Source organism: Camelus bactrianus, chromosome 7, assembly GCF_048773025.1.
Source record: "Camelus bactrianus isolate YW-2024 breed Bactrian camel chromosome 7, ASM4877302v1, whole genome shotgun sequence".
Taxonomy (NCBI): Eukaryota; Metazoa; Chordata; class Mammalia; order Artiodactyla; family Camelidae; genus Camelus; species Camelus bactrianus.
In genome coordinates, this window is record NC_133545.1 from 65,864,810 (window position 1) to 65,891,756 (window position 26,947).

The following is a 26,947-nucleotide window of genomic DNA, read 5'->3' on the forward strand; positions in this document are numbered from 1 at the left end:
TAACTGAGAACCTGAACCAATCACTGTGGAAGTGCCTGGCTCTGTGCCATCAAGTATACAGACTGGAGGGAGAGAAAGATATTAAACCTCAGACAGAATGTAGAAGATTGTACCAGATCTTATATTAGAAGAGGAAAAAGAAATAGATTTCTTTGAGCAAAGTAAGCCCCAAATAATTGTTATCTTGATGGAAAGGCTTAAATATTTGGGGACAGGTATGAGGATGGAGTTGGGAGGAGGAAAACAGACAAGTGTGCAAAGATGCATTCCGAACTCTCATGCACAACACAAGACAGGTGTCCACATCTCAAGAGATTCCTTTTGTTCCCTCAACAGCTAATGCAAGAGATATATACCAAGCTGAGCACCAAGAAAAGAAGAATCTACTGAATATCAGCTTGGCTTTACAATAAAGAAAAAATATCACTCAAATAAAAGTTTCATTTAAATGATATTATATTAATTGACACAACATTGTAAACTGACTATAACTCAATAAAATAAAATTTAAAAAAACTAAAAAATATATAAAAAATAAATGATATTATATTATAATATATACTATAGCACATTAGATGGTTTCATTTAAAGTGCACGCCCCTCAGGGAGTCATCAAAGACTGAATAAACTCTGGGGATTACAAATGTTCAGGCGCTTAGCTTCCTGACTTACCTGGTATAAGATCCTGGGCAAACTATTTAATCATTATAAGCCTCAGTGTTCTCAGCTGTTAGATGGGAATAAAAATAGTAACTACATCTCACAAGACTGTGAGGCTCCTCTAAAGCACCTGGGACTTCATCAGTCAATATATGTTAGCTCTTACTACATTAACTTCTTTTGTTTGTTTTTCCTTTGGGGGGGAGGTAATTAGGTTTATTTTATTTTTATTCTTATTTAGTTATGTTTTTAACGGAGGTACTGGGGATTGAACCGAGGACCTCATGTATGGTAAGCACATGTTCTACCACTGAGCTATTCCCTTCCCACTACAGTAATTAGATTATATTTACCTAGCCTTAACAATTTAATCAAATATGTCCTCTTTTCTGCCAACTGGTTATTATTAATCAACATTTATTTACCTTGCACTTTTTACAACAAAGACCATCACTGCATTGAGAGTCTTGAGTCAAGGTGCATTTCTTACAACACTCTGCTCCTTCAAGGACACATTCCTGAGGAATATAAACATTTGCAAAACATCAGAAAATGGTGTCATTTTCCTGAAGGTACCAGGATATTTTCTAAAATAAACATATAATCTGACAGTAATCATCTGTCTTCCACAAATCTTATAAAATTTCTAAGCATAACACCTGCTCTGTGGGTCTCAGTACGTGGACCTGGAATGACCCTGAATAACCTCAAGAAATCGTCCAAACACCCAGAGACTTACTGCCGGGGTCCCACAGTCACACTCCTCTCCAGTTTCAATGAAGCCATTGCCACATTCAGGAGGATCAAGAAGCTGTGGGATAAAAACCAAAAAGAGAACTAAAATGTAGTAAAATCAACAACAAATACCTTATGAGAGACCACAAGTGCCACACCCACACTGCTGACCTATCTGTCAGTATTCCAAAATATACTTATATTTTCCTAAACTAGAAATCTTGACTTGAGAATTTAAGAAATGGAAACCTTAGAACATAAGTGTCTAATGTTGTTTCCATTTCAGATTTAATTGTATGTACATATATTACATATATGCCAAATAGGGTCTGATACGTGTCATCAAAATGGAAGATGATCTAGCCATTGACTGAAATCAAGCCAGATTGACTCCAGAAATTTCATTTCAAACAGGAAGCAAGGGATTTGGAGTCACAATGTCTGGATTCAAATCATGGCTCAGCTACTTATCTTAGGCAAATGGCTTGGCATCTCAGAGCCCAAGTGTGTAAATATTTAATCCAGGAATAATATTAGTTGCCCATCTACATCACAAATTGTTGTGAGGAGCAAATTCCATTACCTGTGAAAAGCCCTCTATAAACTACATTTCCTGAAAAACAGAGTTACTTCATGGACAACGAGGAGAATGACAGAAAAATTAATATATCCATTGATTTATTTAATATAAAACATAGCTCTTCCTATAATATAGCTCTGCAGAGAATAGCACTAACAATTTGCCCCAGGGATGGAAGCAGTTTCTGGCCTATACAAGAGTATACTTTAAGACTTCTATTTTTTTAACCTTTCCAATAATTTTATTATCTTTTGAGTATAATGCATCCTATGGTGATAGGTAAAATTAGTAAAAAATAAATAGTTGCTATGTTCCAGATATATAATATTCATTCAAAAGTTAACACAAGTTTATGTGTTACAGAATGGAAATGAATACACATCCATCAGCAGACACACACACACACACTTTCTTAACCAACTAGAGGGAAAAAACAAAAATCCAGAAAGCAACAACAAAAATCCCTACCTATTTTCGATTTCTCTCTTCTCTCCTATGAAACAATCAACTCATCTCTAGATTACACTTTCAGTTGAGAAGGCTCATTAACAAATGAGGCAACTTTGAAAGCCAAAACTAAAATGAGCCAGATGAAAAATGCACTTATTATCTTACTCTGGGTTTAAAATAATCAGTTATTTTGGTTAAAAGAGTTGAATTGTTTTCCACTTACAGCAGGAGGAATTGAGCTCTAATAACTCTTCTGAAGCTTTTGGAAACTCTTAAAATTGTCAATTTGCTTTTCAGTGAAATACGATACATTTCCTAAATTTCACTGGAGTGAACAGAGAATGAACAAAGGCAATGCTACATGTCACTGTGATGTACGGAAGCACTGCACAGTTCACATAATCAACAAGGACAAAACATTTCTTTAACCTGTGAAGTCTTCCACACACATGAAGGTTTCTAGTCAGTAACCAGGAGATGCTTTGCAAGTTGTGAAAGCCTCTGACAAAGTCTAAGTATAAAACACTTTCTCCTTTTCTGCTTTACGCAGACCTATTGAGAAGTACTGTAATTTTAAACATACTGCTCATTCTGAAAGGCAGAGGTGGGGAGTAACGAGCGAAGACAGGACCCCCTTTCTATCAGTATGAGCTGTAATTAGGTATCCAAAGCAGGGAAAAACACATCAAGAAAATGAAAAAGATAGCCAAGTGAAACAACTTTTGTAAGCTAATCCCAAATCTTCATTTGGACATATAAAAAGAAAATAGGGGGGTTGGTATAGCTCACTGGTAGAGTGCATGCTTAGCACGCACGAAGTACTGCATTCAATCCCCAGTACTCCCATTAAAAATAAATAAATAAATAAGAAAATGGACATTTTTCAGAAAGCAAAACTTTAATTTCTACCTGCTTTTTATTCCTATCAGAATAGCCCAAAATGCCCAACATTAACTCAACTTAGAAATGCAGATATTTAGCATATCTAGAATATGTATGCATAAGTCAAGTTGAAAAGCTATCTTTTATAAGATACAATGAATGAAAATTTGTGTTTATAATACTTTATAAAAATTAATAACTAGTAACTCTGATCACACCTATTACCTTAGAAGGTTTATTGAAAAGGCAGGCACCACCTCCACTATTCAGGAAGTCATGATACTCTTCAATATTACACTGGGTGAACTTCTTAGGAAGATAATACCTGTAAGAGAGAAGAAAAGCAATAGCTAGGTACAATTTTAGTCTCCCTTGTTTGTAGATTAGTCTCAAAACTGAATATTGTTAAAGTTGTACATTATTCCTAAAATAAAATAAAAAACCATAAATTCCATAAATGTTATGTACAACATTTGCATTCAATCCATAACAGTTTATTCAATAGGCACATTTCTAAATTCTTCATTCGGTGATTAATGGTTACTATGGTTTGCTCATTATTTGCACGCCCATTCAAAGGAAACACAAACACATATCTGTGATTTCCATCAAAGAGAATTAGGAATAATTTATTTCAAAAGGAGTCTTTCCTAAATATTAAAACTGGGCTAGAACCCAAACTGCAGAGCATTCTGCAAGATAACTGACCTATAATCTACAAAAGTGTCAGTCATGACCATCAAAAAAAGACTGAGGAACTGTTCCAGGTTGAAGGAAGCTAACAGACAAAAAACTAACTGTGACACCTGATTCTGAACCTTTTGCTAAAATGACATTATTGCAACACAGGGCTGATCTTGAATGAGAGCTAAGAATTAGATGATTTTCTTGGTTGTACTGCAGTTCTGAGGAGGATGCCTTTGTTTGCAGAAATGCACATTCAGTTAGGTGTTTGGCAGTAATGGGCACCAGGGTAGAACTTATGATTCAGAGACAAAAAGGTTCTTTGTAACTCAAATGGCTAGAAATGTGGTTAGACAGAGAAAAATGAGAATTCCAGATGAAGAGGGTATATTAAAGAAATCAACAGAGGCTGGAAATTCCTGTACAGTTATGATGAGCATATTTTTAAAAGGCTGAAAATCTACATAGGATTATGGTTAACACATATCATGTAAAATTATGATAAGCAAACTCCATAAACAGTAGTGGAAAATGAGGTTGCAAATGAGGATGAAGAAAGATTATAGACGTCTAAATACTGGAGGAAGGATGTGAACCTTGTTCTTTATAATGGAGACTCACAAAAGTTCTGTGCAGGAAAATGACATGATTCATGTGTTTGACACAAAAATTCTTGTGTATTAAGAGAAGAATGGAAAAACTGTGCTGTATACATTCACTGAACTAGAACTACATTACTGTCAGCAAGGATGAGTCCCACAAACAAAGCTGATCAAGAAAGCAAGTCACAGAAGAAGACATATAGTATGATACCTTTCATATAAACTGAAAACACGCGAAGCAACACTATGAATTACTTCAGTACACACACACACACACACAGTAAATGTATAAAAAAGGACCTGTGATGATATCAGCCAAGTTCAAGATGGTAGTTACCTTAGCTGAGGCTGGGGACTGATAAGAGAGAATATAGGGGGGTTAACTATGAAGGCAGTGTTTGTTTTTAAACTAGGTGGTGGTATATAAGTACTCACTCTTTTATTTATACTTTTCAATTATGATGGATGGTGAGTTCAGGAGGAGAGAGGGGGAGCCTGAAAGCTGCCTGAGTATCTGGAATGTTTTGGGGAGAAGAGCACAAGATGAAAAAAGTTTAAAGTAAGACTATAGTGATAAGCTTGGCATAAAAAGGTGGCTATAAAATTTATTTAGAAAGAATAAAAGATGGGTGCCTGATAGTGTGTCAAGGGTAGGACAGTATAAAAATGAAAACTTCACAGGAGAGTGGGTTGGACACATCACTTCCCTCTCTTCGTTCAGTGACCTCTCGTTGGTAGTCTGAAACCAGCCACTGTGGGTACAGACACCTCAGGCTGCCAGAAATCTGAGAAAGCAACTATTCCAGGCTCTCTTCTTGTTTTTGTTTTTGAGACACACAATTGTTTATAACTCGTTTAACTAGAATGGAAGAAGATAAAAGCAAAGGGAATTAGAAGATAAGCCATCAATTACAAAGTTGTTCCTCATTTCTTACATTTTTCAGCCTAGATTCAAGGCTAAAAAAATCTTTGACCTAATAGTTTCATGGACAGCAATGTCTTCACAAATAAGAGAATATTTCGTGAAAACATATTACCTACAAAGCCTCTGAGAAAATCTACTTCCGATTTTCTCTTAAATGCCTGTGGTGAGGTTCCATGCACTAGGTTACTGAGTGTCGTCCTTTTAAGAAGACAACAGCACAGCAGGGAAAGGAAAAGTGAGTTATTTTCAAATAGAAGTGGCTCACCCTGTGTCCCCCATTATGCATCCAGACCACGTGTCCTCACATTTACACTCGCCTAAGAGAAAACAAAAACACATGCTTTTTTACAAAGTGAAAACAGATGCGTTAGAATTGTTCCTATTTTTTAAAAGCATATGTTCACTTTATTACCTCTAATTGTCAGTTTTCCTTATATTTGAAGTTTTTCATGCAATGCATAACAACAAAAATCTACTTCGACCCAATCAAGATTATACAATTTTTACTAAAATAAAATGTCTTGATATTTTAACAAGGGGCAGCAATTTTAAAGCATTCACTTAAAATGTCTTAACAATCAAATATTAATGGGCAGTAATGCATCATTACAGGATTCTGGCTCCACAGACCTCTATGGGAATTCTCACAATTTCCTGTCCATGTTTAAAACCTCTGCAGCCAAGGCTGCTGGCAGAAGGCAGTACAGTGTAAGGGCTTCAGAATCAGAAACACCTGGGTTCAAAATCTGAGTTTGCCACTTAATACATGCGTAATCTTGGAGACATTACCCTCTTAACATCCAGTCACCTTATCTATAAGATGGGGTTAATAAGTGAAATAGGGCTAATCTTGCAGGATTATTTTGAGGATTAAATGAGCATCTAGATGTAGATAATACTGGCATTCAATTATCTGTTGAAAAATGGGCACTCCAGAAGTGGTAATAGTTAATCATTTATATAAACAATTATATTTATAATATTTATTATTAAAATAATAAAATAAATACGACTATAATCAACTTGCTCCAAATATACAGTGTTTGACAATTTCTGGTGAGGTAACTTTACCTATTTGGGAAAACATACTCTTCACAGATGCTAAACCTAGTATATTTCACTAGGTCTATATTCTACTAAGCCGTTCATCAATTCTGATCCTGACAGGCAAATTCCACCTCTGTGGTCATATTAGGAGATGTTTTAAATAACCCATAATAAAACAGTCTGCCTTAAATAACCTAAATGCCAAGGATTCTTTACAAGACCATTAAAAATTACCAAACTGAGCTTATTATATCCTTTTATAGATTAAATTCAATGATGAATTTAACTTCACATAACTTTAAATGTTTATTATACATGGAAAACATTTCATCTGTAATGTAAATATTAACATTTATATGACTTTCGGAAAAAACACTTTGTGCCCAAGGCTATCTTTACGCTACTGCCCAAACTCTTTTGATCGAGCAACTAAACTGAAGAATCTCATGCTCCAAAACATTTTGTAGATAGTCTATTTTAAATATAACTAAACCATACATGTCTTTAAACTTACCACTTGCTAACTTCCTTTTGTCTGAGATAATGCCAATATTATGGGCGAGTGACTGGGCAAGGGTAACTGCCATTAAATCCGTTTTACCAAACTGAAAGACAAAAACAAAAGTAAAATACATGTAAATGCAAATTATCTTTCATTTAATGGGGTCCAGAAAAAGTGTCACAATACAATTGAAAATAAGTAATTTCTAAGCATTTTATTTAGCAGAGGTTAAACACATAGTTGCTAGTGCTGAACTACTGAGCATTTGGGAAGAAGTCGTAAGAAACAAATCCATGTTTGTGTAAGTCATAGAGAAGACCAGAAGTCAAGGAGTCATCGATTTTGGGATTTGGAAACTTATATCTAATTTTGAGTCCAAATTTCACTAGTGATATTCCTGAAAAACTTAATACTTGTATATAATTAAGCCAGTCTTTCAGATAAAAGAAAATAAAAATAAATGTGTAATTTATTTGGCACTTGTTCATCTCTGTGTGCCCACTAGCACTCCTAAAATCCCCAAACTGAATAGAGGGTGGCTTTAGAAAACAAACTGTGTAAGTCACAGAAGTGGTGATGATTAAAAAAAAAAAAAAAAAAAAAAAAAATTAAGACCTAGGGGCTTTTTTTCAACATGTGGCCTCTCAAAGATTCAGGTTTTTGTTTTGTTTTTTAAAGGTCACTTGCATCAGGCTTAGTGCCTTCGGGGTAGAAGTAACCCTTTGGAAAACCTAGTCTACCTTTTTTTCCTCTAAAAATTTGCCAAATATTGAGGAAGGAAGAAAATTTCCAACTAGGTTAGGTAGTAACCCAATGCTTTAGGAAGTTACTCAATTCTCTGGAAAATCAGTCAAAGGGATAAAGAGGGCCTTATTTTCAAAAAAGGTAAAGATTTTCTCTATATCATCTATAAATAGCTAAATCTGGAAATCATTCTAAGTAGAACATGAACAGAATTATCTGATATTATCTTCCATTATTTCCCTAGTGTCTGCTGGTCATTTGCAGTGACCATATTGGCTGTTAATAAAATAGCAATATCTGGAGTATGAGGAACACTGAGAAATTGTCTCTTAAATATTAGGAAAACACCGTCAGCCATCATACTACTTTGTACTGTACAGATGTTCACACCTACTTCATTCACGCCTCCTCCTTTCAGCAACGAGCAAATCCCACCAATATAAGCTGCCCCGCTCCGGCTACTCTCAAATTGACTCCCCCTTTTAGAAAAGGAAATGAAAAATGCTTACTGCTCACAGTTCAAATATCGTATCACCTCTCATTATTAATTTACCACACTTCTTTTCTCAATACACATACATTTCTAAACTATATATTCCTGAGGTAAGGAAGGAATATGAAAATTGATTGCACATATAACCAAAGAAAAAGTGATATTTTTTCTGAGTGATATTTCCCTACATGACCAATAAATATCTTAAGTGGAATTATATCTATTAAAAAAGAATTTCTAACATGAGGTACATTCTGCCAAGAATGCATATAACTCGAATCTCACAATGAGAAAACATCAGACATTTCCACAATGAGGAACATTCTATAAATAACTGGCCTCCACTCTTCAAGAATGTTAAGCTCCAAAGAGATGAAGATAGGCTGAAGAAATGTTTCAGATTAAAGGAAACTAAAGAGACAGGCCGATTAAATGCAGTGTGTGATCCTGGACTAGATACTGAATTTGGGAGGGGTGGGGAGGTTAGCTTTGGAAATATTATTGAAACAACTGGTCTGAGATGGATGAAAATATTGTATCACTGTTAATGTTCTAGTTTTGATCATTTACACTGGTTATATAAGAGAATGTCCTTATCTTAGGGAATATACATAAGTATTTAGTAGTAAAGGCACAGTAAGTAAATGTCTTGAACTTACTCAGGAAAACATAGATAGTTAGATAGATAGATGGAAAAAAGGAAGGGGAGAGGGGAAGGAAGGAAGAAGGATAGAAAGAAGAAAGTCATAAAACAAATGGGGCAAAATGTCAACAATTCATGAATCTGGGTAAAGCGTATATGGTATTTCCTTGTAGTATTCTTGCAACTTTTCTGTAAATTTGGAATTGTGTAAAAATTAAAAGTTACCCTCAAAATACACTCTTTTACTTCCATTTATAACTTTCTTCAATAGCTCTGACTTTAGATGACAGGTTTTTTGAACTGCTGCAACTTATAATTTGCTATTACGTCAAACATGCATGTTACCCCCTAGAAAAACCATAAGAGAAAAAAATAAAAAATAAAATATAGTCTGACATATTAAGCTCTTCCCTTAGACTGAAAACAAAGATAACATTAATATGTAAAAGACAGCAACTTTAAAGAATATAATTAATCTGTTGTTAAGAATACTCTTTACAAGAATTAATAGTATTTTACTCAGTAAACGCTCTGATTAAATCTCTTTTAAAATTATATAAAGTATATACACAATAGTAAAATAACTCAAAATTATACCTATTGAATTTTTGTAACAGTTTCAAATAATCTATACTTTAAAACTTCTTCCAAATGTATCTGCCACATCAAATCCTAACGGCATTATGCAGTACAAAGAACACATATCAGTCACAAGCAATACAGTATTTAACGTGAAACAAAAAAAAAATAAATCATTACAAAAGTTACGTACGAAAAAAGGTGAACTGCATCGCTTTTCTCTTTGATAAAATCCCTCCTGTATTTCATAAACTCACGCAGGGTGATCAATGGATTTTCCGATATGGCAAACTTGTTGTCAGCCGCCCAGGTTTCCATGGCAACCAATACTATCCTTGTCTTAAGTTGGTCTTTATATATCTAGTATATTAACAAAATGAACACACCAGCTGTACATGTGGTAAAAATCAAATGATCCATGAACAGGACTACAAAGCTCCTTTTATGGAAACTCCTTGAGTTTTAGTTAAATATGAGAAACTTCACTGGTTTAGGGGAGATAATTGTTTTGATAGCTTACATGCATTTCCCTTGAGTAATAGAGAATCCAATGGTTACCAAAGAACAGAGTACTAATTAAAAACAAAATATTGCTGTTTGACAAATATTTGCACCCTTATTCAAGGCTTCCCCCGAGTTCATTTCTGGTACCCAAGATGAAGACTCATGCATTCTTGAGTTCCCCTAGTGAAAATGGAACACTCTCCAAGGAGATAATCTCTATACACCTTGACTGGCCCTGATTAAACTCATGGGGAAGGTACCAGTACTGCCTTGTCAGGGAAGATGTGGAAAGGACGTACAGTAGAATTATTTAGTCACATCATTCCCATAGCACCAGGTACTCTTTTGAAAAGGCACAACTGTTTCTCCATTGTTAGAAGTACACTATGAATACCTTTATTAGGGACTATCACTCAACCTCTTCTTTTCCAATGTGAAAAATACAGGAAAAATTTTGACCACTTCCTTTTATCATTTTCTCAGCCAGAGATCAAAGTCAATAAAGTTCAGGGCAAGGCTGTAAGGGACTTACAGGACACCTTGGCTAAAGTGCCATTTAGGGCAGTGAAAATAGAACATTATCCAATTTATTAGCAATCAGGAGATAAAACTCCTCTGCGGCAATACTGAGTCAGGTTCATACTTACCAAATCCGCCATGTTCACCACAGATTTCGCATACGTGTTGGTATGTACAACTGAGAGCCGATGTTTTTTAAACTGAAAGCAAAAGAAAACAAGTGAAGGGCTTTCAAAGTCATCAGCAAATGATCATCTCAGCAACAGAAATACGGTGTAATTGAAAGGTCTCTAAGGCTTTCTGGAAAAAAAAAATGTCTGAGTTGAGACCTAGTTCTTCAGATGCTGGGTAGTCTGAGGCAAAGCTCCTAAAATTTTAAGGCCTCACAGATCTGTAAGATAAAGTAAAAACTAGCCATTCCATCCATTTCAAAAGTTTATTTTTTATTGCAAGATTGTTATTCAAAATGATAAAACCTATGAAAGTTGTCTATGAATTGCAAGACATACAAATAAAGGTAGGGTCAAAGCCCGACCGTGAATAATGCTAGAAAGTATAGAAAGTTCCACAAGACTTATTCAGTAAGGAGAAGAAAGCCCTAACGGTCACAAGGAGGTGGCTTAAAGGCTAGATGTTGATCACATAAATCTTCCATTTGGCCTCAATTCTGTTTTAAAAATCAGGACGTATCATTGAAAACCTTATTTCTGGCTTCTCTTAAAATTAGCATCCCCACATGGTAATGACTGGAAAGGGCTGAGAAGGAGCTGCTCCCATTGGATAGATCATAGCACCTCACTTTTGCCACAGGCCTCACCCTTCCCTATTATTTTATACCTGACTCACTTCATTTTTGTTACCTGCCTACAGATGCCAACAGACATCTGAATGTATGATGCCTTCAAATGTCCAAAATGCATGTTTTTGAAACGTATTCTGTAAAAATCTCAGGAAACAGTAAGTCATGAAATCAAATAGGTAGAAAGATAACACTTAGTCCTACCCTGAAAAAGGAAGAAGCACTCAATAGTAATACTAATAATTATTATTAAAATCGATGTCATTTGTTTAATCATATTTAAATAAATGATAAATTTTCCCTAAAAATAAATAATTCAAAGTAAATTAAAATGTATATTTACCTGAAATTAAGTAAAATTTAGCAATGTGCATCACTGAATATTTTTAGTTTAAACTCTGGTTACATGCAGTAATTAGCATTGCAACTCATTGCTGTGCTGTGAATATAACCACACTGACTGCAACGTATCCATGAATTGAATATATAACATGACCATGAATTGGATATACAACATGTCCATGAGTTGAGTATAAAAAATAATTGACTCAGCAAAAAGGAAGTTTTGCTAGGTTTTTATTCTAAAAATCTTTACTGCTTGGCTATATAAGCTTTTCCATATGGTTTACTATACAGCAAGACAGAAATAGAAAAATTGCTTCCCTTTTATTAGGATAAAGCTGTACACTGCAAACTAAAGTGTCACATTATTGCAGCCTCATTTTTTTTAACATAAAATGGAAGTTTCCATTTTTCTTTAAGCTCACCATTTTAGTACAGAAGATATTAGCCCATTTATTAATCAAGCAAATCCAAACAGTTAATATTATGAGTCACAGAAACATTCTTGGAACCTCACAAACTACTGTAAATTGTTTCCACCTAAGAGTGTTTCCTACTTACAGGTTGTTGCTGGGTAACAAAGATGTTTGGTTACACAAATACTTTCTCCAGGTTACAACTTTATGGGTTTCTTTCTTCTAAACATATTTCTGCACCCATCAGTTTTATCCTAGGTACAGGTAAGTTCAAACAACAAAAAACTCAACAAATCTTACCATGAGATGATCGTTCACAATCATCAGTTCAATATATTTGGTTTCCTCTGCTACATTACGAGGACGTCTACGAAGCTGCAACATAAAAAAGAAAATTGCACCTAACTAAGCCCTCTGACCTTGGCTGTGGAAAACTTAATACAGTAAATCCTCAGATATTACTCATCTTATAGCCGATAGTCTGTACCCTTTTACCAACCTCTCTCTATTTCCCCCAGTGCCTAGCCCCGGCAACCACTTTTCTACTGTTTCTCTGAGTTTGACATTTTTCTTTTTTCAGATTCCACAAATAAGTGATAGTATGCAGTATTTGTCTTTCTCTGTCTGGCTTATTTCATATAGCATAATGCCCTCCTGGTTCATCCATATTGTTGCAAATGATAGGATTTCCTTCTTTATTAAGTTAGAGTAATATTCCATTATAATGTTTATACCACTTTTTCTTTATCTATTCATCCATTGATAGACACTTGCATTGATAACACTATATACTGTGTGACTGAAATTTGCTGAGAGAGTAGAACTTCAATATTCTCACCAAAAAAAAAAAAAAAGGAAATACGTAAGGTGATGGATGTGTTAAATAAATCCACAAGGGGAATCCTTTCACAAATGTGACATATCAAATCATCCTACTATATTTTAAATATCTCACATTTGTCAATTATACCTCAATAAAGCTGAAACAAAATTTTTATATATTGTATAAAATTTTATATATGTTAATTAAAACGGAATGGGTAACCCAATGTAACCATGAACAAGTTTCTTAAGCTTCTTGTGCTACAATGTCTTTATCAGTAAAATAGGGATAATGCCTTCCTCAAAAGGTTGTTATGAGGATTAAATGTGTTAATACAATTGTACACGGCAAGTAATCAGTAAAACCTAGCAATTATTATTATTATTATTATTATTATTATTATTATTATTATTCACATTAGAAATCTGTAATGATTTTACTTTATGCTTATTAAACACATTTTTTAAAAAGATACCTGGTTCCTTAAACTGCTTGATCTTAATAGAGATTCTGCTTCTCTCATCCTGTATTTTTATGCTGCACACACATACCCACACCAACCACCACCACAACGGAGATGATACCTTAATTCTGATGATAAGAGTTCTTAGTTTGTCTAAACCTTTTACCAGCTCTATGATTCTGGGCAAATCATTTTCACATTTCTGAGACATCATTCTTTTTTCTGTAAAAGCAGAATAATAGTACCTACTTCATGTGGTTTAAAGCACTGTACAAACAGTTGTTATTACTATTACTAAGTTCAATATCAACTGAACATTCATAAAGCAGACATCCTGATTTTATATCCTAGACTTCAAAATAGCTCAAGTGTGACCATAGCATTTTGTGGCTTCAAAACCTGACAGGGTCACCCTAACGGAGGTATCTTTAAGGGGATAAATACAAGGATATGTACCACATAAGCAGACTCCATGATGTGGTACATACCCAGGCAAGGAAAGAGGCCCACGGTAGAAGAACCTGAGAGGCCTCATAATCCATCTCTATGATGAACAACCATATTATCACCACTACCTTGAGTGCTTTTTGAGTCTATGAAATAGCATGGCTCCATCTCCACTCTTCCTACAAATACGTCACCTTTACTGTTCACCACACCACAGCAAATGCCTGAATTAAAACTTACCCTCTCACAGACTTCATGTAGATGCAACTGATTCATAGTTGCCAAATGTTTTTAAAACATCATGACATATACCTGTGAGTACATACCTGCCGTTTACTCCTTTTTGGTGATGGCTTCAAAATAAATTTGGGTGGAGTGATGTTTACTCGTTGGAATTCTAAAAGGAAATAAAAATAAATCTAATTTAGTGCAGTTGCCAGGTCTTTCATGAAGGGTAATCAATGATTTTATTAGCCCTTCTTAGTATAAATTATATAATTATACTTTAATCATTAATGATTATTATAATTATAATCTACAAATTATATAATTACAGGTATTTAAATATTATGCATTTATAATATATAATATTACACTTAATGAAAATACAGAATATTAACCTAATTACATTCATATTAATACTAAATAAACATACCACAGAGGAATACAGTTCAAAAAAATCTCATTATTCTTGTTCTAATTTATCTCAATATTTTTCTCACATTTCTCCTATAAATATCGTCACATTCTTTAAGGGGAATCTTCTAAATAACCACTTGACCTTCACTTCCACCACTGGTGTTCACTAAAGCATGACACACTAAATGTTGGTGAAGCTGGAGAGCAATCAGAATTTCATATAATGCTAATGAGAGTATAAAATAGTATAACCACTTTAGAAAAAGGTTCGGCAGTTTCTCATCCAATAGTAGTTCTCTAAGTGTGATACTTGGACTAGTGGCATCATCGACATTACCTAGGAAACTAGAAACGCAAATTTTTGTAAACTACCCAAGATGTATTTAATCAGAAACTCTAGAAATTAGTGCAGCTACTATGGAAAATATTACAAAGTTTCCTCAAAAAAATTTAAAATAAAAATACCCTATGATCCAGCAATCCCACTTCTGAAATTACAGCCAAAGGAATTGAAATCAGGATCTCAAAGAAACATCTGCACTCCTATGTTCACTGCAGCATTACCCACAATAGCCAAGATACAGAAGCAACCTAAGTGTCCATTAGTGGATGAATGGATAAAGAAAATACAGTGTATACATACAATGGAATAATATTCAGCCTTAGAAAAGGAAATTCTGCCATTTGCAACAACATGGATAAACCTACAGGACATTTGGTTAGGTGAAATAAGCCAGACATAGAAAGACAAATACTACATGATGCCGCTTATATGAGGAATCTGAACTAGTCAAACTCATAGAAACAAAGATTAGAATGGCGGTTGTCAGGGGCTGGAGGGAGGCGATAAGAGGACTTACCAGTCAAAGCATACAATGTTTCAGTCATACAAGATGAGTAAGTCCTACAGATCGACTGCACAGCGTAGTGTCTATAGTTAACAATACTGTATTGTTCACTTAAAGTTGTGCTAAGAAGGTAGATTTTGTAAGTGTTCTTATCATCATCACCATACATAAAGTAGGCAAGAGGAAATTTTCAGAATTGATGGATATGTTTATAGCATAGACTGTGGTGATGATTTCACGGACATATATTTATCTCCAAACTCATCAAGTTGTATACATTAAAAATACAGTTCTTTGCATGTCAATCATACCTCAATAAAGTGGCTGGAAAAAAAACCTCTAAAGATGAGACCATCAATTTGTGTTCAACAAGCCCTCCAGGTGATCTGATGCATGCTAAAGTTTGAGAACACTCTTAGACAGTTAAACATATACCTACCTACCTTATGACCTAGTAATTGCACTCCCAGGTATTTGATAGAGAACTATAAATGTATGTCCACAGAAATGATTTTTACAAGAATGTTCATAGTTGTTTTATTCATAATAACCCAAAACTGGAAACAATCCCAATGTCCATTGACCGAATAGATAAAAAATTATGGTATAGTCATGCAATAAGAACATACTCAATAATTTACAAGAATGAGCTACTGCTATCCTGGACAACATAAATCTCAGGCAGGTGCTAAGCAAAAGAATCTGAACATGATGCATAATTCCATTTGTATGAAAAGCTACAACAGGCTAAACCAGCCTACAGTGAAAAAGTCAGAAAAGGAATTGCAGGAGTGGGAGGCACTGGCAGGAAGGGGCACATAGGAAGTTACTTTGGTAACGGAAAACCTTTACACCTTACCAGGGGAGTACATAGGTGTCAAAACTCATCAAACAGTACACAAGACTTGTGTATTTCATTGTGATAATTTTTTAACTGCAGTATAACTGACATACAACATCATATCAGCTTCAGGTGTACATCATAGTGATTTGATATTTATATACATTTCAAAATGGTTACCACGGTTAAGTCTCATGACCTTCTGTCTCCATTCAAAGTTATTATCATATTATTGACTATTTTACTATGCTGTCCTTTACAGCCCCATGACTTACTTATTTCATAACTGGAGGTTTGTACCTCATAATCCCCTTCACCTATTTCACCAGGCCCCCATCTCCATCCCCTCTGGCAACCACTCTCTTGTTCTCTGTATCTATGAATCCATTTCTGTTTTGTTTTGTTTGTTCATTTGTTTCATTGTTCACTGTAGTGATTTTTAAAACACTGAGTGCTAAGTGGACAGTGTTTAATTAACTAAGCTTTTCTCAAAATTTGTTCTTAGGAACATTAGTCCTGAGAGATGTCACATGAAAAAAACACTTCGCAGTCAAAGAAGTTTGGGGAGTACCTGATCATACTTTATCTCTGGGAAATACATAGTGCATAGCAAGAAAAATCCATAACACAATCCATAACCCAGTAACACTTTTACCAAACCTAAAATAAGTAAGCTTCCTTTTGGGCTTACATCACAAAAATTGCAGTTTGTCTATTTCTTGTTTCCTTCTAATTTGTCTCGGTAAGTCTAAGTATCTTGGGAGACAAGTAACACTCTTAAAATGGACATGTCAACTTCTGATAAGAAAAGAAAGCCAGGAACAAATTGAGATAGGCTTGAGTTTTCAAAGACTATGCTCAAAACTCATTTTTAATAACAGCAAAACTGCCAAGTCACTTCCAAAGTTTCTGTTGAAAAAGAAACCCCGCATAAAGTTTTTTAAAAAAATTGTAAGATTGCATCATGGCAAGCCTACAACAAAGTCCTTAGGGGAAATCTTTATTTACTACTTTAAATATTAATTAATGTTGATTGTTTCCAGCAATGCCTATTACAGTGTAACTTTGTTCTCAGGCAGCTAGTCATGATTTATTTTCTTCCCATAATAGGGATCATAAAAAGTTTCATAAGATAATGAAGAAACAGTCTAAAGCGTCTGTGTAAAGTAAAAGCTTCTATGTGCTCATGTGCAGATTTTTCCAAAGAGTGAATTCTGTCAAACAGGATCTTCTAGCCCTTTGGTAGCAAGAGAAAAGGGGTGAGTTTTGTTTCTCTTTAGGGGTACCTACAGAAGGTCAAGGTGCCTCATGTTTATTTCAGAGAGGAAGGAACATTATAAAACACTTATTTCATTTTCCAAAGAGAAGACAATGTAAACTTTAAGTCATTTTCCTAAGTAGTAGTTTAGGGTTTATTTTAGTCCAGTAATTCTTCCATTTGTCCTTGTGCCTCTCTCCCAGTGCACATTCTCAGGGTGCCAGAGTCCACACCCTCGCTCAGCCCCTTCCCAGCTGTGAGACCCTGGAAAAGGCAAACTAGCTGAGCTTCCGTTTCTTCATCTATAAAATGGGAATCATTTTATCGATTGGGATTACACACGGGAAGGAAATCCCACCAATACACCAATACACACGGGAAGGAAAGATGAATTTCACAAACAGCACATAATAATAATAAATGTTTATCTACACTAGTTCTTTCTTAAAATGTTGGGGCAGAAAGAAATGAGGAAACAACAAATCAGGAAAATGATTAAGACCTCATCCTGAGTTTATAAACTCAGTATCTCACCAACAGTGAATATTTATATATTCTATCTATGCAGACCAACTTTTGCTTTAACATGATTTTTCCTGTAGTACCTTACTTGGAGTCTTATTTTAAAAAGGTTTCCTTCATCATGTTCAAGCTATCTCTTTCCCAACTCCTCCACTATAAACATGAGGTCAGTTTACATTTTATTCTCTCTCTTGACATCACTTGACTTTACTTTCTAAAACTGTTATGAGCAGTCGTGGGCTAATGATATTCCACACATAATAAGCTCTAAAACATTAAAATGAATTATTAAAGTTGTCATTTTTTTCCCCCGCAAATCACCATATGAAGAGCATACCATATGGAAGATCATCCAACGGAAATTCAAACAGTCTGGATTTGTAAACCGAATGAAAACGGAAATCCTCCTGAAATAACACAAACGAGAGATGAAGCACGTACAACCAGATTATCTCCAGCCTCAGGCAATCATAGTTGGAGAGACTGAGACCTTAAAAGAACCGTAGCTTGAGTACACCTTCTCTTGGGTTTGGAAAGGCAATGGCCCGTTGCATAACCCCTCCCACTCACTCTTGTATTCTCCCAGCCCTGGAGTGAGATCCTATTAGAAGCAAAATGCCTTTATGGACAGAGAAACCAAAGCTTGCAGTAATGGAAAAGAAATGAATGGACCTATTCCCCCAAGGACTGGTTTCTTTCCATGGGTCCCTGCCCCCTTTTAAAGCCTGATAGCTTTGCCGGGCAGACTGCAGAGCTAATAGTCTGCCTACTAGCAGGGAGCAAGGTAACTGGAAAAGCAGATGCCCGAAGCAGACCCTGCCCCCAAATTCAACTGTCATCCAAACCTCTGTGAAAAGCCAACCAATGAAATGCCATGTTTTATCTAAGGAAAATTAATGAATGTTTAAATGACTTCATCTGACTTCATTCAATTACAAAAAAGAGGTCATAAATAGTCAAGTTTCATGATATGACCTTTAAAAAATTATACTGTCGAGTGAAGTGACGGGACAGCTGGCAGTGGGTGCCCAGGAAATAATACCCAAAAAAGTTTCCCATACAAGATTGTTTACGAGTGGCAAAACAACGTGTGTTTCTTGAAATTATTTGCCTCTCTAAGTGTTTGACCAATGCTGTATGACACAAAGAAGAGTATTTGTGTGCGCAGAGCTAGGATGGAAGTGTATTATATTTCTCTGTCGTCAGTAATGTTAACTCAATCTTTTTCTAATTTGTGGGAAAAAAATGAATGTTTCAACTAAATTGAGGGAGAAAATTAAGAAAACCTAGGTTTCTCTAAATTTCATCAGCACGGGGCCTTGAAGATAATAGGAAATAGAGAAAAATCTGTAATCTAAAAAGGAAAAAAGGGTGCAAAATCACATTATCTGTAGATTTGATCTGTTATGAGCTGAATGTCTATGTCCTTCCCAAAATTCTTATGTTTGAGCCCTAACTCTTAATATGTCTGTATTTGGAACTAGGGCTTGCAAGGAAGTGATTAGGGTAAATAGAGGTCATAAGGGTGAGGTCCTAATCTGATAAGGCTGTCTCCTTATACGAACAGGAAGAGATGTCAGATCTCATACTCTCTTTCTGCACGTGAGGACACAGAGAGAAGGTGGCCGTCTGCACCCCAAGGAGAGAGCCCTCAATGGACACCCACCCTGCTGGCACCTTGATCTCGGACTCCAGTCACCAGAACTATGAGAAAATAAATGTCTGTTTAAACCACCCAGTATTTTGTAATGATAGCCTGAGCAGACTAAGACAGATTACAGGACACTATGGTGGAGAGAGAAATGAAGGCTTCAGAACACCTCAGAAGGAAATGCATTTCCAACACAAAAAAAGAGTAACAGATAGACTTTTTAATGAAAAAGATCACTATGGTTTTGATTTATCCACTATTTAATTTAAATATATATAAATATATGAAATATTTAATGTATAAATACAAAATTTATATACAATATATAGATATAGGATTATATAATAATAATTATATAATAATAATTATATAATAATAAATTATATAGATATAATCCAGATCCTAACAATATGAAAATAAAACAAAAGGGAGAGAACAAAAAGAATAAAAAGAGGGGGGAGAAAGTTCTAAGCATCAATATTTACATTCACCACAGCAAATAGAAGGAGAACTTACTTGGGAGGTGTCATTTTCTTCTGGCTCAATGAGATAGGTGTGGTTCCCATCATAGAACATCCCACTGCCAAGAACAGGAAAATAGTTGGGCCTGGCAATTGACTCTTGCCTCAGAACAAGATCATTTTAAAATCAGCAGCAGCTGGAGGACCAGTCTACTTCTCAATGCCCACTTCTCAGTCCCACCCATCACCACAGGATGCACGCCTCATACCAAAGACCCACGCATACCCCACACTGCATGTCATACACACACACACCACCCACACTACGCACACCATACCCACACTCCCCACATACCATACCACACATCACAAACACCCACACACCATATACCATACATTATATACCACACACACACATATGCACATCACATACCACAGTCACACACACCCCCACACCACACACACACACCATATATGATACATTATATCACACACACATCACACACACACCCCACACATACACATCTCCCACACCATACCCACACACACCTCAGAAGCAGCAGGATCCCCTACCCTGACTCTTCCCCAGGCTCAGGATTCCCATTGTCTAACTGCGGTCCATTATTCCCCTTCCAACATGGAAATCTAAAACCTTAACATGCAAGTCATTGCCGGGAGAGCTTATAAAAATGCAAAACTTCCAGGGTCCTCCTCAGATTTCCTGGCTGGGGCCCAGGAAGCTGCATTTTAAACGACCTCTGCTCCCCGCCTCCCTGCCGTGATTCTGATGCAGGTGGTCAGGAAAGATACTGAGAATGGCCTCCCTACCATCCACCTGGAAGATGCTCTGGTAGTAAGAGCTGACACACTTCAACAACTCACCACAAGTTAAACACCTGACACTCATTTAATCTTTCCCACAAATTTATGAGGGAGATACAAGGACTATCCACATTTTCCAAGTACAGAAACTGAAGCTCAAGAGATAAGCTACTTGCCTAAATTGCATGGAGTAAATGTGGAGGTCAGTTTTGGACCTCTTAGAGGTTGGAGATGACCATCAGCCAATGGAGAAATCCTCTGGAGGGCATCTTAAGCTATAAAGGTCCTCAGCTCCCTCTCAGAGAGATCCCTACAGCCATCCCTTCTAGAGGAATGTGGTCCTTCTCCTGAGATCCTGTCCCTTATGACACTGAAGGAGCCTGTCCTACCAGTCAGGCACCTGAGGAGGGCGAAGCTGTGATCTTCTGCAGTCATTTTCAGTGTTAGACAGAAATGACTGCATGACACCCAAGCTGTTAACCACAGACAACCATTTGTCTTTCATTGATGGCTTAGTGAAGTCAGTTGGTTTTCCTGATCTATAATTATAATGTCTCCAGCTCTGTTCACATTCTTTCCCTCCCGCAGTAACATCTTCCACATGTCCTCAACTTGCTCTTTTCACATCTGTGATGTTTTCACCCCAAAGCGCACTTTCTGAATTTGGATGACATTGAGTTTGGGATTTAAAGATAAACAGATGCAGTCTGTAAGACATTACTGACAGTACATGCCTCAGGAATCAGTCGGGGGATACTTTTCAAAACAGAAGAGCAAATACGGCAGGAAACATTCTGCTGATAACTGGCCAGACCCTTCCAGAAAACTGTACAGAACCATCACCCTTTGCCAAAGTTCACAAGGCTACACTGATAAAGGAGCAAGCAGATTGTTTTGTTTAAATAGTGATGGTGCTACTTCCTCTTGAATTAGGTAAGTGTCTAATAGAAAAATCGGTTGTTTTTATTAGGTTTAAACATCATGATACACGGTATAAACAAAGCAGATTCTGACACCATCCATATCCAGAAGATTCTGTTAGCCTATATGAAAATATACCATATTTGATTCTTTAACAATTAAAAAGTGTATGTTTCATTTGCTTTGTTTGAGAACCGACACATTTCTGTTACACAAATTCCAGTAAGTATACTGAGTCCACCGCACAGTATTAACTGATAAAAACTTACAGCTAGGACCAAGTTACTACCAGCCAATTGAGCTAAAAATTTAAAAGGCTGCATCAAAACAGGATTTTGAAAGGAAACAGTCATTCTTACAAATTGCCACAAGAGGGCAATACATTTACATTTGATTCCCTTCTTTAAGGTTCCCGTAGTTGCAGGATTTTGTCATAACATCAAACATAAGTATCAAAATATTGCCCATTAGTCCCTCGAATCTGAAAAAAAAAAATGTGCTCTTGCAGGTTCTTTATGAAAAACCTATAAATCTGATTATTTTACCCTTTATGTTCTTTAATGGAATTCAGTAAATCAAGAAAAATGAAAAATCTCAACATGTATGTGGTAATTTATAAAAGATGAGTCATGGATGAAATAACAAATCTCATACCTAAATCACTGCAATTGAGACAACAGAAATTATTTATTATTTAGAAATAGCTCCATTAAATAAATGTCAGCAATTTTTGTTCAGAAGGTAAAATCAAGATGAGAAGTAATAATTCATAAATAACAAAGAGGAACAAAAGTAAATTATCCAACACACCCATAAAGTCGAGTAACACCCAAACATACCTGTACACAATCCTGACAGTGTTCCTAAACACAGTGGGGTTTTTTGGATTTTTGTTTGTTTCTTTGTTTAGTCCTACATGAAAAGGTTTCTACAAGTAGAAGTCAGTTTTACTTAGTTAAAACAACGGGAAAAGGCTCTGAATTCTATTCTTGCTCTACTCACTCTAAAATTTCTGTGAAGTTCCCTTTCCATCCTCCTTCAAAGGACTGTGGAGGATTAGTAGCTGTTGGTCTTAGGGTCTCAGGTCTGCTAGGGTCCTTAGAAGGCAGAAATACTTTCTTTCTGATTCCCACAAGATTGTGCCCATTTGGAAAAACAGGGTGGGGGGAGGGGATTGGATCACGTACTAGGCAAGATGCTTACACTGTGACTCTGGATTGAGATTTTAAGAGGAAGAGAGATGAAAAAGCCTCTTTTTTTTTGATATCACTCTCCTACAATATACATTTGCTGTCACCAACGTCGACAGGCCCCGTGTACTATTCCTGGCTGACAGCTGTGCTCCTCTTGAGATCAGATAAAACAATTTTACTGCCGAAGGGGACGTTGACATTTCTTTATTCCAGATTAAGAAAGTCGAGGCTCTCGAATATTAGGTATGGATTTTGTCCTTGTAAAACTGTCTCCTTATTCAAAGAATTCATTTAAAATCAGTAGAACAGTCTTTTAGCACAAACAATAAGCAGATGGAAGGCTTCCAGGCTCTCAGACATATGACCTCTTTTCTCTGGCTCTTTCCCTGACCCCCTGCACTCTCTCCTTCCTGCCTCTCACACATCTACTGCCAGAGCCTGACCAAAGGCACCACTTATGCAGACTGGCTAGATTTCCTAACCTTTCCCATTAGAGCTGCTTCCTTGCTCTCTTTAAGACCTGCCTGTCTAATCCATTTCTTGGAAGAGTCCAGCAAAGCCCATTCCAGGGTCCACTTCACCTTCTTCAGGTGACATCTCTCTGGAGCCCTGAAGGACAACCTCATTCTTCAGTACCCATCTAAGCTTGCATTTTTCTGTTTTCTTTCTCTCTCAAAGAAAACAAATATACCTTTCACATTCTAAAGCATGAAGCTAAACTAAATTTAGCTTCCCCAAGAGACTGGGAGCTCTTGGAAGCAGGGCTCATGTTCTAATCTCCTTAATATTCCAAGTGGCTGCTACACAGCAGATACTCAATAACTGTCAGATGAAGAACCCACATCTCTAAATGGATAACGGACAGGAAGAATTTTAAGGTTTCCAAACAAAAACTGAACAAAAATAAATTAAAGTGCTGGCTTTTTCTGTGCCCTGCAAAGGAGTAACAAGGACTGAGATGACTTAGTCTAAATGGAATGCTGAGGGATGACATGAAAGATTTACAAGGGGTCACAAAACAGGGGAGAGACACCACCTGGGTATCACCATTATCGACAGGTTGGGGGAAGTAGCTGGAGTCCCATGTTAAACATCAGCAAGCCAACTTTGACAGCGGAGGTTATGAGAAAGGAAGCAAGGCCCCAAGGAGGCATGAAATCCATTTCTTAGAGATTTCTGAGATAAATGGACCTTCCATGAGTCTGCTGTGGGTTAGGTGAGATTCTGGCTGAAAAAAAAAAGCTAAAACACATGAGCTCTTGAAGTCACCTCCAGCCTTTGTCTTTGTGCAAGGAGTCAGGAGTTTTCATCCCCTGAAATTTCTGTTATTCCATATAAACATTTAAAATGAACACCAAGAAGGAGGAGGGATAGAACTGGTACCCAGGGGACAAATATCCACAGAAACTAGACCAGAGTTACCCAAACCACTCCTGTCCCCATCTAGATGGAATGAGAAAAAAGTTTCCAACATCACTCAGGTATCATGTTATAATTTCAGAGTCCCTGGTTTCTGCAACTCTAACTGAACAACTTGCTTGGTTTATAAACCACAAAGGAGAAAAAGATCAGATCCATCACTGATTTAAAATTAGCCCTTGACACAAAATAGGGATTTCGACCACAGGGCATTAAAAATAAAGAAAATAAGTGATTGAAAGAATGGATGGCACAAAAAAAAAAAAAAACTGGACACTTACTGAAGTCCATGGCATGTTGACAACGCCACAAATGAGACAGGGTTTCCTCGGATGTGGCCCTGGTAGTAACAGTGTTCTCCTCCCTGAAAGCAGAAATAGAGAATGTAAGCCTTCCCCATCACAGAGAGAATCAGTCTCACCACTTCAAAGGTTTCTGCCCACCCTACACCTCCCAGAGCAAAGCTCTGTACAATGTTTCATTATCCAGATTCCAATTACCAAACCATTTCTAACAGAATTATTCATTAACACTTCTAGCCAACTGACTCCAAATCAAAAGACAGGGAAATAAAAGTTGACTTAATTTTCCTTTTATGTAGGTGATGACAGAAGGAAGAAAGAAAGAGATACTGAAATACACAGGTGGCCCTTGCACCAGAAAAAAACTTTAATCAGCTGTTTCCTCAGTCCTGAGTAACTCAATGTGAGCAGCAGCAAAATGATGCTCTTCCCCATAAAGCTAAGTAAAATGAATATAAATCATCTGAGAGTCAACTAGATTAAACTGATGGAGGAAAACGCCTATTTTTACAGCATTTGTATCAAAACTTGGCAAGTTTTACACTATTCATTTCTCCAACCAGGAATGGCTTTACTGGTAAGCAGTCTAGTGTATGGTTTGAAATTGAGAAATTTCTTCTAGCAACCAGTCACTCTAACTAAATTCCACTGAGAGACTCATTTCTTTTGATTAAATGTTCCTGGAAAAGGCAATAGGGCAGTTCCTCTGCCATCTCAGGGTGGTACCCCAGCCTGTAGATACTTGCTACTCACAGTGTGGTCTAGAAAACAGCAGCTCTGGCATTGCCAGGAGTGTGTCAGAAATACAGAATCTCGGGACTCACCCCAGACCGACTATATCAGAATCAGCATTTTAACCAGGTCCCTAGGAGATTCATGTGCACATTAAAGTTTCAGAAGCACAAGTCTAAATGACCTTTCCCATTCCCCCCACTAACCTCCCATTTATTCAGAAGCTGAAAGCTGCTAATCCAATTGACCCACTGAGAGATGAAAGCCTAACAATGGAAGGACTGATGGAATGGGTAGTTTAAAGGGGCAAACGTCACCTACATCACTATCTGGCTTAAGGACTAACTCTACTTAAAACACTCAGGGCTTGACAAGCGGAGGGGAGAGAACAGGAAGACGTAATCACGGAACATGGCTGAAGACATTTTCTTCTCAGGAATTCCAAGGAGGGCAGCCTGGCCCGAGCCTGCCGCTCCTCATGAGATAATCCCACAGAATTGCCTGGAGCTCAGCTTTAGTGAGGGGTGGAGAGCAGAAGACAGTGAACAGTGCAATCCCTGACACTGTGGCACCTCCAGATTCCCGAGGGAGTCACTAAGCATCATGAACTGAGGATCCTGCTTGGATTGGATAGAGGAAGAGAAAGGGAGGTACTTCCTGTGTGGTTCTTATAGGGGATGGAGCCCAGAAGGCCACAGACTTAAGGGTAGAAACAAAGCTAGACACTGATTTCCAGGGTAGGGTTGCTTTAGATGTTAACAGCATGAGCTATCAGCTCCTTCACTTACTAGTTGTGTAATCTCAAATTATAGAGCCTCCCTGTGTCATCTATCAAATGAGGGTAATAATTTCATAGGATTATTCAGATGATTAAAGAGCTAACATGCATAAAGGGCTTAGAATAATGCTTGGCACTTGGTACACACTCAATAAATGTTTGCTACTAGTATAATGACTCTGTGTCATCTGTTGTCCTACTCAATTTACACACACACACACTCCTTAAATCATCACTTCACTTCTACAAAGAAATATTGTTACGTCTGTTTCACATAGGAGGTCACAATCTCTAAGAATTAAGGCTCTCCACCTGGGAAGTTGCCAAGTAGGGATGCAAACTTTGTGTGAATGTGTGAACACAAGGCCCGTGTCCCTCCTACACTAACATGAGTTAAGACTTAGAACTTGTGGGTTCTCCGGTGCAAATCTAAGCTTTCCCGAGTCTGACTTTTTTTGTTTGTTTTTAAACTTTGGAGTAGCATTCAGGGTAAATGTAACAGAATTTAAAATTCCCTCTGTTGGGCTGTTAGACTGGTGAACTGTCCAAAAGATTAGATTCTAAGTACAGAAAAGGTCATTATGTTTCAGATAACATTGATTTCCCGGACATATCTGACTAGACCAGAAATCAAAACTCTAGCTTTCGACTGGGCAGACACAAAAGGCCAACAGTCAATGGGAATGACCTTGAAAGAGAAAGAATTCTATCTAAAAGTGTT

The 26,947-nt window shown here is 36.7% G+C and overlaps 1 protein-coding gene across 6 annotated transcripts in view; it reads right to left on the reverse strand.

The window, feature by feature from the left end:
* ADAM22 (ADAM metallopeptidase domain 22) overlaps positions 1-26,947 on the reverse strand; it is a 209,682-nt gene that overhangs the window by 52,820 nt on the left and 129,915 nt on the right. For all 6 annotated transcript variants that reach the window (XM_074367518.1, XM_074367519.1, XM_074367520.1 and 3 more), the window contains exons 5-17: positions 24,696-24,778; positions 20,115-20,178; positions 18,285-18,354; positions 14,166-14,236; positions 12,407-12,481; positions 10,678-10,749; positions 9,720-9,886; positions 8,206-8,290; positions 7,080-7,170; positions 5,784-5,835; positions 3,533-3,632; positions 1,400-1,471; positions 1,086-1,178 (exon numbers count right to left, since the gene is read on the reverse strand). In XM_074367518.1, the coding sequence (XP_074223619.1) occupies positions 1,086-1,178; positions 1,400-1,471; positions 3,533-3,632; positions 5,784-5,835; positions 7,080-7,170; positions 8,206-8,290; positions 9,720-9,886; positions 10,678-10,749; positions 12,407-12,481; positions 14,166-14,236; positions 18,285-18,354; positions 20,115-20,178; positions 24,696-24,778 (1,095 nt within the window). The remainder of the gene's footprint in view (positions 1-1,085; positions 1,179-1,399; positions 1,472-3,532; positions 3,633-5,783; positions 5,836-7,079; positions 7,171-8,205; positions 8,291-9,719; positions 9,887-10,677; positions 10,750-12,406; positions 12,482-14,165; positions 14,237-18,284; positions 18,355-20,114; positions 20,179-24,695; positions 24,779-26,947) is intronic.